The sequence below is a fragment of the Lepisosteus platostomus genome, chromosome 9, assembly GCF_059453375.1.
Source record: "Lepisosteus platostomus isolate fLepPlt1 chromosome 9, fLepPlt1.hap1, whole genome shotgun sequence".
Classification (NCBI taxonomy): Eukaryota; Metazoa; Chordata; class Actinopteri; order Semionotiformes; family Lepisosteidae; genus Lepisosteus; species Lepisosteus platostomus.
In genome coordinates, this window is record NC_142619.1 from 50,802,798 (window position 1) to 50,815,225 (window position 12,428).

The 12,428-nt window shown below is 36.6% G+C and overlaps 1 protein-coding gene across 10 annotated transcripts in view; it reads right to left on the bottom strand.

Annotated features, from left to right (window-relative positions):
* LOC148655185 (alanine and arginine rich domain containing protein) overlaps nt 1-12,428 on the bottom strand; it is a 46,871-nt gene that overhangs the window by 6,246 nt on the left and 28,197 nt on the right. For all 10 annotated transcript variants that reach the window (XR_015941207.1, XM_088645463.1, XM_088645466.1 and 7 more), the window contains 10 exons: nt 12,122-12,268; nt 9,843-10,811; nt 8,822-8,974; nt 6,622-6,797; nt 6,337-6,430; nt 4,153-4,230; nt 3,431-3,565; nt 2,784-2,896; nt 2,340-2,484; nt 1,767-2,057 (listed from right to left, as the gene is read on the bottom strand). Coding sequence is in view for 9 of the 10 variants with exons in the window: in XM_088645463.1 (XP_088501589.1) it covers nt 1,767-2,057; nt 2,340-2,484; nt 2,784-2,896; nt 3,431-3,565; nt 4,153-4,230; nt 6,337-6,430; nt 6,622-6,797; nt 8,822-8,974; nt 9,843-10,811; nt 12,122-12,268 (2,301 nt within the window). In the remaining variant the exon portion in view is untranslated. The remainder of the gene's footprint in view (nt 1-1,766; nt 2,058-2,339; nt 2,485-2,783; nt 2,897-3,430; nt 3,566-4,152; nt 4,231-6,336; nt 6,431-6,621; nt 6,798-8,821; nt 8,975-9,842; nt 10,812-12,121; nt 12,269-12,428) is intronic.

Below are 12,428 nucleotides of genomic sequence, written 5' to 3' on the forward strand. Positions count from 1 at the left end.
AGTTATTTTTTCCATTATATAGATCTCATTCACAATGTTAACCTGTTGTTCATGGGTTGGAGGTTCTTTTATAAGCCATTTTCATGTAATTACTTTTTCACTAGCTGCTAGAAGAATCGCTAGTATAGATCTATCCTTTACTTCAATATCATCAAAGTCGAAATTGCCCAAGTATATAACAGAAAACTCAAATGGTAAATTCACCTTTACTAAATTATTACGAGTTGTATGTATAGATTTCCAGTATTGGTGTATTTTTGGGCATGACCAAAATATGCGTGAATGAGTCACATTTTGCTCTCCACATAATCTCCAACATTGTGAACTACAGCCTTTTTGGCTTGAATTTTAGGACTGATACAAAAACGGGTCAAATTCGTCCAACAAATCTCTCTCCAAGTCTGTGAACTTGTAGAGCCTTGTTGAAATCTACACATATAATTCCATTGATCCATCCCCTGCATACTTTTAAAGATAAAAAGATAAAAATAGTGTTAAATAATAAAATAAAAAATTACTGGACAGAGTTGATTGGAGTGTTTCATGTGGTGCTCTACTGTATTTCATTCATGCATATATGAATGAAATCATGCAAAATCAAGTAAAACCTTAAATTTAACAGGCTCAGACCTAATGGATGAAATCTGTAGATCCAGACTGCCTAGCAAGCATTGTTAACTAGACCGCCCGTAAACAACGGACTCAAGTCTATTTCGGATGACCGTCAGAAGTTACCCTATGCAGGTGCAATGGTAGTATATCAATTAAAACTTCTACGGTAGTATATCAATTAAAGCTTCTAAGGTGTTGTGAGAAAAGCTCTTGCAATTCAATGTACATGTAACAACAAAAGGATGTACTGTTGAGGCTTGAGATCACATGCAAGTGGCAAGTAATACGCAGTTTTAAGAAGTGGTATATAAATGGTACGTACAGCAGTGAGTTGGTAGGATTAGTGTGCGCGATTTAGAAATCTGTGCTGCACCCAATAACCTTGCAAATCGCACAGACACCACTTTTACCACTAGCGATGGGCATTTTTGTAGACGCCATGCCATTTAATGGAAAAAAAATCTATGGCGAATTGGTTAGAACGTGAAAGCATTTAGAAAACTCCTTAAGAAAAAACAAGGATATGTCCTTAGATCGAATTTACTGTTTTGGTGTTCCCTACATGAAATTATACAAGCATATGAACATGTAGTGCTCTTGGCCACAAAATTAAATAGTTCATATCAGCATTGCTTGACTTCATATTTTAATGTTGTTTTCATTCATTATTGATTGATTTCTCCTGATGTAAGTAGATTTTCATGTGCACTTTAACCTATTATGTTCAAGGATGGTTACATACAGCATACTATATGTGTGTGCATATATATACGCACTTTGGACAATACTTTGGACAATACAAACTATATTGTCTATATAGTCTATATGTCAATATACAGACATATTGTCTGTTAAATTGAGGTTTTACTAAATCATAATTTATGGACCCAATCACAGAAGAATCACTGGGATTCAATTATTAGGGTCTAGTATTGTACATTCACGGAAACATTACTTGATCCTGTTGAACTGCTAAGGGCAAAGAGAACACTAAAATAGTCAAGTCAAGTTAATTTGGGTTCCTCAGTTCAATCCTACTGTTGAAGACTATTTAAAAATTATATTTAAGTTTTATTTCCATTCAAATTAATGTGAAATTATGGAGATATAACTTTGGATTTCTAAAATCTAAGTACCCTTTTCATTTTTTTTACCTGTAAAAACAAGTTGACCTCTTCGAGTTTCTGCCTGATTTCCTGCCGAGCTCGCTCCTCTGCCTCCCGCCTATACTGTTCTATCTGACTCTGGTCCAGCATGCTGGTTTCCACGTGTTTCCTAAGCTTTGCCACCTCCTCCTCCAGCTGTCTCTTGTTCCTCTCCAGTTTCTCATGGCCTTGGGTCAAGGCCTTTAAGGATGCCAACTGCTCCCGCAGGTCACTGTTCATGGTTTCTAGTCGTGCCGATTTTAACTCTTCCTTTTCCAGGTGTTGTGAGAGGTCATCAACCTGAAAAATAGCAGGACAAAACACATTACAGTAAAAACAAAAAATGCAAACATGAAGTAATTAACATGAAACAATACAAAAATGTATATTGTTTCACCATTATAATTTGACAAAACATCCCACCTGAAACCGAAGGAATATTTGGAACCTTAAAATATACTGTTTTATTCATCTGAAACTTTTTATCGTTTATAGCATTTCATGTTTTAATTTTTTAATTAGCATTTCAAAGAACAATATAAAATCATTATTTTTAAAACAAATGATAAAAAGTCCACATACTTTGTTTCTGAATCTGGCAACAGCGGTCTCTGTCTCCAAGGCCTTGTGATCCATTTCTCCTCGGAAGCTGCTATGATGAGAGGCAAACTCCCCGTTCTCTTGGTCCTTCAGCTTCTTTTTTGCTGTTTTAACAAGTGTCCTTAACCTTTCACAATCAGGAAAAAAAAAAACAAGCACCCATTCAATGCATAACATCACTGAAAAGAAATCTCTCATCCTAAAGTATGCATTTTCATATTTGAACATGTGAAATAGCAGCATAATCATAACAAAACCTCAAACAGCACCCTATCAGCATTCCTTACTCTTTATTTTAGAGATGGGTTTCACATCTTCTACTCATTTGGAAAGCATAAGTTAGAGGATAATGGCTAAGTCAGATAAGGAAAAGTTAAATGAATAATGAATCTTTTAAGGAAAGACCCTTGAGAAATAATGAGGCACCTGTTCATTTCTTTTTGCAGTTCACTGTTTCTTTTCATCTCCTGATCAAGCCTGGTCTCTGCAGAACGCTTCATCTCTGCTACTTTTCTAGCCTTTTTCTTTTCAGTTTCCACCTAAAATAAAAATTTGCAACAAAAAAAAGAAAAACAGTTGTGCAGCTGCTGTGGTTTGTTCTTACTGCTGTATTTCTTTAGTACTTATATTACACAAAGAAATCTCAAAATTGAATGTACTGTACCCAGGAGCATATGTATCGGTTGTGAATCAATTTTGTGTCTGAATGAATCACTTTGCTTTTGTGTTCACGTCCTGCAAAGTTAACTTATATGATACTAGTAATGGGTTTATTCCACGCTGAAAAAAAGAAGAAAGAAAACACGTTTCGACCGTGGAGCCTTTCTTCAGGTGTGAAGCCTTCTTCACCTGAAGAAGGCTCCACGGCCGAAACCTATAACTTGTTCCTTTGCAGCCTATGCATGCTGATGCAGCTACCCCCCTGAACTTATAAGATACTTTATATGGTGCAATTAAAATGTTTCTTTAATATAACCAGTGATGCGCTTCAATATTCTCTTCAATACAATTATTTATTTGGCAAAAAAAAAATGCTGCCTTATTTTCACAATCAAAGTAGGACAAAAAGTTACCTGGCTTGTCAGATCTCCCTTTTCTCTCTCCAGCTCAGCAAGCCTTAGTCCAAGTTTAGATCTTGATTTGAGCTCTTCTTCCCAGAGCAGATGTGAGTCTTGTGCATTATGGGAGAGCATACTCTGCTTTTGAACCTAAAAGGAAAGAGAACTCTGAGAATAGTACAGATTGCAGATACTGTTGTCAAAACGTTTATATAAGGATGCAATCAACAACTGATTTTATAGAATAATGAAAAAACTCACAGTATATCTCACTTTGAGCTAGTCCAGCTGTCCCTATGATCCTTAAATAGGGTTTGTAATTTTAATGGAGAATTAAAAAAAACTACAAATGATAATGTGTCCCATAGGCTTTGCAAACATTACCTAGTACATCTTTTTTCATCTAATTAATGGAGCAAATGTATGGAGCACCCATAAAAAAGAAAACATCAAATGGTAGTTTTACTACAAAATTGTAATAAAGAAATTGTGTAGAACATCAGAAAAAAAGGACATTTGTAGATGTTCAGATATTTTCATTTTCTTAATTTCTGTATTTTATTAAACTTGATTATTAAAGTCAATCCTCTTAAAAGAGCTGTTCTCCAATTATTCATTTTTCAGAAAAATATGTGATTTGTGATGCATTTTCTGTATCGTTTATAATGTAAACAATGTAATTAAATACAGGTTATATTTATTAAAATTCATTTTATTAAACTAACATTATTACAAACCTCTCGATTAAGCTGTTCCTCTAAATTTATCTTGCTGCCTTGCAGGTTTGTGACAAAATCTTCCAAGCGATTCCGTATCTGCAGAACCAAATATACTTAAATAGTGCCATATAAAAAAGAAGCAACTGGAGTTTAAAACAAATAAATGCTTCAAAGTCACGAAAATAATAAATTCTATTAACTCAAATTTTGCCTAGGAATAACAACAGAATGGGAAAGTAACATGCTTCATGCAGTTTCAAATATATTCATCCTGTTCTCAAGTCTGCCATTCAAACAGGCTTTAAAATCCTGTACCTACCATTTTAGTTTTAAGACACAGGATCTACGTTAATGAGAACAGTATGACATTCTATCCTAAAATTCCAATGGGGAAAAGGAGTTTTAAAAAAATAAACACAAAATACCACCGGGAAAAGAAAATTGGGCATGATGAATTCCAGGACACTGGCATATCCAATGAATAACCTCAATATTTTCTTTCATATAAGAAATAATAATGACTTGAGCAACAATATATACTTATGCTATGATCATGTTATGAACTCCACTCAATTGCAGCTTAAAGGCAAAGCACAAGATATGGGATTTTTTTTTCAGAATTCAAGAATTCATCATAAACCTGAAAAGATTCTTATGAAGTGCTTTCAGAAAGAGACAGTGCTGAGCAATTATCTCATACTTACATTTTTTCATGTTTTTTTAAATGTAAATAACTAAATTAGCAATTCACTTATTCATAATTATCAATGAAGATAATTAGCTTAATCAATTTATTAAGGAACAAGTCTATTGTTAGTTTTTTTAACTAAACTGAAAGTGGAAAATAAATTTACAAAATCTTCAAGCCTTTCCAAAGTATGTGGTTAGCACTTTCCAATGAAATAAATCCACACACAAAATGTGTTCATGCTCCATAATACTACATTGTGTATTATGAGCAATTCCACTACAACATTTAAACTTGATAAAGACAGATATCAATAAAAGACAATAACACATTAATTCAATGATTGATTACATTTATTAAATGCTAGGCTGACCACCACAGGACAAAATGTACAAAAAGTACTTGAGAAACTTTTAGCGTGTTGGTCAGAGCAGTTCAGAAGGCATCCCAAGATCTAAATTTTGACCTTTATTCAAAGTATGTATACTTTCATAATAGTATAGAACTATATATTCTTGGAACATTCTCCAAAGTGTAGAAGCTCAAAACTACTCATGTAATGTAATATGAGATGCGACTCTGTAGTTGACACACAACATAAAAAGAGCCGATGGCTCAGTGCTTCTCCGGCTGCCAGCACGTAGAAGCCACAAGTGAAGAGACATGGGGTTGCTGTCAGTGATTTGCATAGTAATTGAAGAAATCAAACAGGTATCAATGAGCCACACCTCAGTTTTTGTTTATTAGCAAATGAAGTTAACTGCTCAGCACTAGCAGTAGAGCAATAAAATAAATTTTAATTAGCATCAAAACTCCATTTAAATACTAACCCTTACCCCAGATGGAGGATCTGATGTCTGAAAAAGATCAAATTACTTATATATTTCTCTGATTAGTGTTCTGTAACTTTATCAGTTATACACAGCGTACATGAATGCAATGAGTATGCACATTCTAGACTGCAACACGTGAATAACTACTACAATAGAAGAAATCCGGTCTCTCACCCAGAGCATTACATGCTTCATATAACTGACACTTTTCTAGCACTTATCTTAAATTACCCCAAGTGGAATTCAAAGAAAATGCAAAAACCAAAGAGAATAGAGAAAGTCTGAATATATTTGCTTACTGCATGAACTGTGGAATGCTGACCTGTAATTGTAATTTACAATTTGCTGAACTGTAATTCTGCAAATAATTCATTGTTTGGGTACAGTATGTGAATGTGGTATATTGTGGTATAGACGCTGGAGATTAAAAAGGCCTATAAACACTGCTGGAGAACCTTCTCTTGAGACAAGTATCCCTGCTTTAAAACCTGTGTTCAATCATGAAATAAAAAAACATTTCACTGGAGAACAATTTTGTTCTTCACGGTGCAACTTACATATTAAATTATCATTGCTTACAGCCTAGTGGTTTTGAAATAAGCATAAAGCAGTAATTTGAACATTGCGTTGTAAATGCCACTTAATATCATATTTGTAAAAGAAAAACGGAAAAAAACTTACAACTGCAGCCTCTTGGTTTTCTTTCTGTAGTACCTCTATTCTGTTTGTCTGCTGTTTGGAAGCAGCTTCCAATTTGGCATTTTCAATCTCAAGCCTAAAAGCAACATTCCAATTAAACAGTTTCAGACAACGGAAAAGCAGTACTAAACCACATACTTCATAAATCATTTCATGCATTAATATACAAATGGGAGATAATCCACAATCCACAGCTTTGTGAATCTTGATTTTCAATTCCCATTTTTTTTAGCACTTTCAATATTTTTGACAAAACCCATTACATACTGCTGCATGTGTTCTTCGAGCTGCTTGATGGTTTTCTCCGCTCCTGAGGAGGTGGAGAGAACTTGCTGCAGCTTCTGTGAAGAGGAGATAACCTCACGCTCTTTGTCATCCAGAGCATTCTTCAGGTCATGGATCCGCCTCTCTGCCTGAATGTACTGATCTTCAGTGTCCTGCAGCTGAAATTAAAGGAGAGGGCAGCACTGTTACAGGGCTGTACATCTTAAACTGAAAACATTTATTTTAGGAATTGCGCAGAACTGATGAGGTGGTTCTCTTAAACACAGTTATTAAAAAAAGAGGCCCAGCTAGCCTTTTTAGATACTAGTATCTAATTGATCGGAGGATCTCATACATTCATTTCTGGGAAAAAAGCCTTCTTCTAGACTTCCACAACCCTTTGCATAAAAGTACTCCCATTCATGTTTTTAGTGCTCATCCATTGGGTTTCCACTAATGTCCTCTGGTGTGTGTTTTGATGCAGTTTCTGAAGATGTTTATAGGATTGACTTTGTCAATGCTTTAGAGTCTTTTGAATACTTGAATCATGTTCCTACATAGGTTTTTCTATTCAAGATTAAAAAGGGTTCAGTTCTTTTACCCTGTAAGTGTAAGACCTTTAAGCCTGACAATATATCTGCTTGTTCTTCTTAGGACAATATTTTTATAAGTAGTATCTTGAACCTCACTGTTTCCCATTTATATCTGTAGTTAATCTTTTAGAAACCTGCATATACTCTGCACTTGTGAGCTTTAAATTTTTAATTTGATTGGATGCTTCAAGTGTTGTTAATCTTAACCATAGATATAAATTAGGAAGAACAGTACTGCTAGTAGAGATCTGTTTTTGTTCCACTAATTATACTACCCCAGTTGGAGCATTCACCCTTTATCAGTACGGTGTTCAAACCATTATCCAGTTCTATCCAAACACGGGTATTTCCCAAAATGCCTACCACTTGTGATTTTAGAATTATTTATGAGGAACTTTGTCAAATGATTCCTGAATATCTATGTATACTATTATCATATGGTAGGTGTGTGTCCATTACTGTTTTTCCTTGTTCATAAGTCTAACATTGAAGTCCTATACCTGAAACACTTCTGCTTCATTTATACTAATAGTATTTAATGCAGAACTGTACCCTTCCACTTCTTCAGGAATGATGTTTATTTCTTACTTATTTCACCCGAAATAATATCTGTCAGCAGGGTGATGTACACAGCATGTACTGTACCTAGTTCCTCCATCAGTCCACCAATTATTTCATGTTCTTTAAACTATTTTATTCTTTGAGCTCATTAAAATCCCCTTATCACGTAGCAATGTACCTACTCCACCACATCTCTCCCATACCTAAAATAGTTTCATGGCTTACAGAGTAATTAACACTCTATGTCCATGAAATACTGACAAATATGCATATAATATTTCTGCAGAGCGTAGGACCATGCTAGGCTTCCTAATAACATTTTAAACACAGTTTCAAAGCTAATTCTAATTTAGAACTTAAGAATGATTATAAACAGGAGGAGGCCATTCAGCTCCTATAGCTAACTGATCAAACCTATCCAACCGTTTCTTGAAAGAAGCCCGAGTATCAGATCGAACAACATACTGTAACTAGGCAGTTTGTTCCTTACACATTTACCATACAGTACATTTAAATTTTTACTCCTACTTTAGGGTTTTACTTCTGAAAGAGCTTCATGCTGTACTATGGCTTTTATGTTATCCATACATAGTGCAGGCTGTACTATCAATGTCAGTATATAGGATGTTTACCGTTATTAGCCACAATTATTTAAAAAAATCAAAGTTGTAATTACTAAACGGTGCATAGAACTCTGCTCTGTTGAAAGGCATACTGCTGGATGGCTCATTCAACAACTCATTCAAAATACGTGCAGAACTAGATACACCTGTATTAGGTGATAAACTGCAGGACTGGAATTCTGAGTTTAATGAGCTATGGGACTAGTGATCATAGTCATCTGTAACTGCTTGAGGGATTGGTAAGTCCAATATTCAGTCCCTCATATGCTATGTGAAAAGCAACTCTCCTTATTTTGTAATTTGAAGATTTTTAGTGTTTTTAACTGTGAAAAATAATCCATCAATGGAACATTTAAAAGGGAGGTCTTGTGACAAACATAATCATAGAAACTTAGAACGCTATAGCTTTGTTTTTTATATCCATACCTTTGTTTTCATCCTGTCCATTTCTTTCTGCAAGCTCAATTTTTCTTCTTCCAGGCTGTTTCGGTAGTGGGTGTTGACCTCTAGTGATGCCTCACACATGGAAAGTTTTTTTAATGCATCAGCTAGCTCCTGCTGTGTTTGTCTCAGTACACCCTGGAATACGCAAAGTCCAAACATTTTAACTGTCAGTGTCCTAGGTTTACCTAATTCAAACCTAATCTTACAAAGATGCAAGGTAACAGAGAAAGCTTTTGTTACATTTTCATTAACTAACTGAAGGTCATCACTCTGCCCAGGATTAGCAGAGTCTAGTTAGGTTAGATTGCAGGTGAAGCCTAGATTAGGGTAAAAAATAGACAAGCAAAGTTACAGTTAAAACTATAGTGAGAATGTAAAATATAATTGTTGTCATTTTAATGTTAGAAAATTAAAGTAATAAATTATTTTTCAATTTTTTTATCGTTACAATTCGGAATTCAATCACCATTGACACCACCAACAGTTCACGATGACAACTCTTGCACCAGTATACTGTATCCCTTATAAGTACTGTACTATACTCTTCCAATGTACCCAATGTCAAACCAGTTGCCATCTATTGTATTCTATAGGATTCTGCATTGGCTAGAGAAGCAATCTGAAAATAAGAACACTGCAATCTCAGAGGTTTCCTTCTAGGTACCAGTGATTCTGTTGCATTGAAAGCCGATGATACCTCATCTTATATAAAACCATCCAACTCTAGTCGCGCTTAGTTAACTATGTTCTGCTCTGCGGTGAATCCTGATCACAGCCAGATAATGGCATGGTTCAAGCTCACATAAGTGATGTCTGGACCATAAATCTTAAACAGTGACCCTCTCTATCATTCTTTCTGGTTAGCCACTTGAGAGCAGCAGTGTTTTAAGTCCATTAGTAACACATTTACATGCGTATGCCAGGCACTATATTTTATATAACCTCACAGGTGTAAAGAGCATCTATTCCATTTTATACAACACATAATAAAGGAGATGCTTACCTCTCTCTCTGACTTTTCATTTTCATGCTTGTAGATCTGTTCTCTAAGTTCAATGTTTTTGGCCACAAGTTCCTTGCTCCTCTCTTCCACCATATGTACCCTCTCCTCGCTGTCAGCCCGCAGCTTGGTCAGGATGTCGCTAAAACGGTCCTGCACGTCAGTCACTACTTTCTCTTTGATGATGCCCTTGTTCTGAGCTTCCTCCAGCTGCTGTCGCAGCAGCATGTTCTCACTCTGAACCTGGACCAGTCTTTCTTGCATGGTCTCCTGTCGGAACAATGACTTACTCATCTGGTCTTTCTCAGCTTGCAGTGAAGCCTCCAGTTCCTTCAGCCGGGACTGGGCTTGCTCCTTCTCGCGCTGCATGGTTTCCAAGAGAAGCACTTTTTCCGTAAGAGACAGGGTGGCACGGTGGCATTCATTCTCCAGGCTGTTGGCCTTTGCTTCTGCTTTGCTGAGCTGCTGAGACAAGCTGTTAATGGACTCCCGCTGGCTAGTGGCCTCACTGTTGTGTTTCTCCTGTAGACGGAGCCACTCATCTCTCTCTCGCTGTAACGTGCGCTCTACATCAGCTTTGGCAGCCTGGCTGCGCTCTACCTCTTGTAGTGCTGAAGTCAGTCGGATCCTTACAGATTCCAGCTCTGTCTCAAGCTTGTCTTTGGCTTGTTTCTCATGCTCCAGCTTAGACGTAATCACAGAACACTCTGTTTTCAGAGCACTAAGTTGACTATTGTACTGAAACACCGTCTGTGCCAGAGCTTCCTCATTTAACTTTAGATCTCTTTTTAAATCTTCAACCTTTTCTTTAAGAGCCTCATTCTCTTCAGAGTACTTTGCCTCTTCCTGCTGATTATGAGCTTTAGCTCGATCCAGGTCCAGCTTCAGCATGGCAACTTCATCCTGAAGACTGCGGTTCTGCTGCAGGAGATCCTTCTTTCTGTCACTTGCTTCACCCAGCTGGGAAAGAATCTTTATAGAAGAAAAAAGATAACTTAGTTATGCCCTCCAGCCAAGGTACCATCAAATTTTCCAAACTTTTTTGGAAAACATTCATTAATATTTTAAAACCAACAAAATTACAAAAAAGTCTTAAATATTTATGTTGATGCATCATTTAAATGTTCAGGAAAATGTGGATTGACAATACAAATGGCAAACGATGTTAGAATATGTAGTAAAAAGCTATATACACCGAGGACTATAGTGTTAAAATTGTTCGGTTTTCAATTTTTGGTCACCAAGTAACAAAACATTGCTGCTTTGGAATCTGTCGACAAGAGCTACGTTCTGGGGCTCAAAGGAATGCCCTACATTGACATCTTAAAAGAGAACACTATGAGGTAACCTGATTCAAGTATTCAAAATCTTCAAAGGCATTCAACAAGTCAATTCTGTAGATTTCTTCTGAATGTGTATTGAAACGCACACCAGTTGGCCACGTGGAAACTAGGAGGAAGTGCATTTAAACACAAGAGGAGGCACTTCTTTACACAAAAGGTTATGGGAACAAGACACTTGGATATAGTGTTGGAGCCAGTGCGCTGACTGCTTTCACGGAACAGTTGGATCCTCAGATCAATTAGCTATTGGCAACCAAGCTGTACACATGAGCCAAACGGTTTCCTCCATTTGTGATCTTTGTTATGTTATGTTTGAATAAACCAAAACGTCAACTGAAACAAAACAAAACAAAAAAAACACCTGCAATGTGGCAAGTGAAAAGATACCCTAGGTACATATTTCTCCTACTGTATATTGTGATTGTTGCTTTATTAAAACTATGGGGTTATCATCCCTTTTCAATTATACAAGCAAAGCAACTTCCATCCACCCATCTTCTAAACAGCTAAATCCAGTTCATGATCGCGGGAGAAACCGAAGCCCAAACAGACAAGCAACGGGTGCAAGGCAGGGTACACCCTGGACGAAACACCAGGCCATCGGAAGGCACACAGAGACACACACTCAGACCAGGGACAATTCTACTGAAGCCAATTAACTGACCAGTTTATCTTTGGGCTGCGGGAGGAAACTGAAGCACCTGGAGGAATATCACATGAACACTGGGAGAACATAAAAACTCCATGCAGGTAGAACCCCAGGAATTGAACCCAGGGCCCCAGTCACTGAGAGAGAGTTTGTTTTGTTTCTTGTATAAAAGTGCCAACTCTTACTGTATAGGTACCAGCAATTCCAGTTTATTCAACTGAGATTTTAAGATGAGTATAAATAAACAAACCTGCTTACTATATTCAGGCTTAGAAAAGTCATTTCATTACCTCTGTACTTTTTGTAACAGTCCTTTTATTCTCCTCCTCAATTTCCTTTTGCTTACGAAGGTGATTGTTGAGGATGCCTTCCTGCAGGACCCGGGCATTTCGCTCCTGAGTCAGCAGACGCTGCGCCTCGTTCCGGTCCTCCTCAAGCTACGAAGAATGGATTCACAGAAACGTAGCACAGCAATTTAGCGCACAAAGGGGAAACAAATCGGCCGAGTCTAATTTTAGTCATTTAATTTGTGAAAATGTATTTACTGAACCTACAAATAAAAGTTGCGTGAGAAGAAAAAAAATATGTACTAAAGAA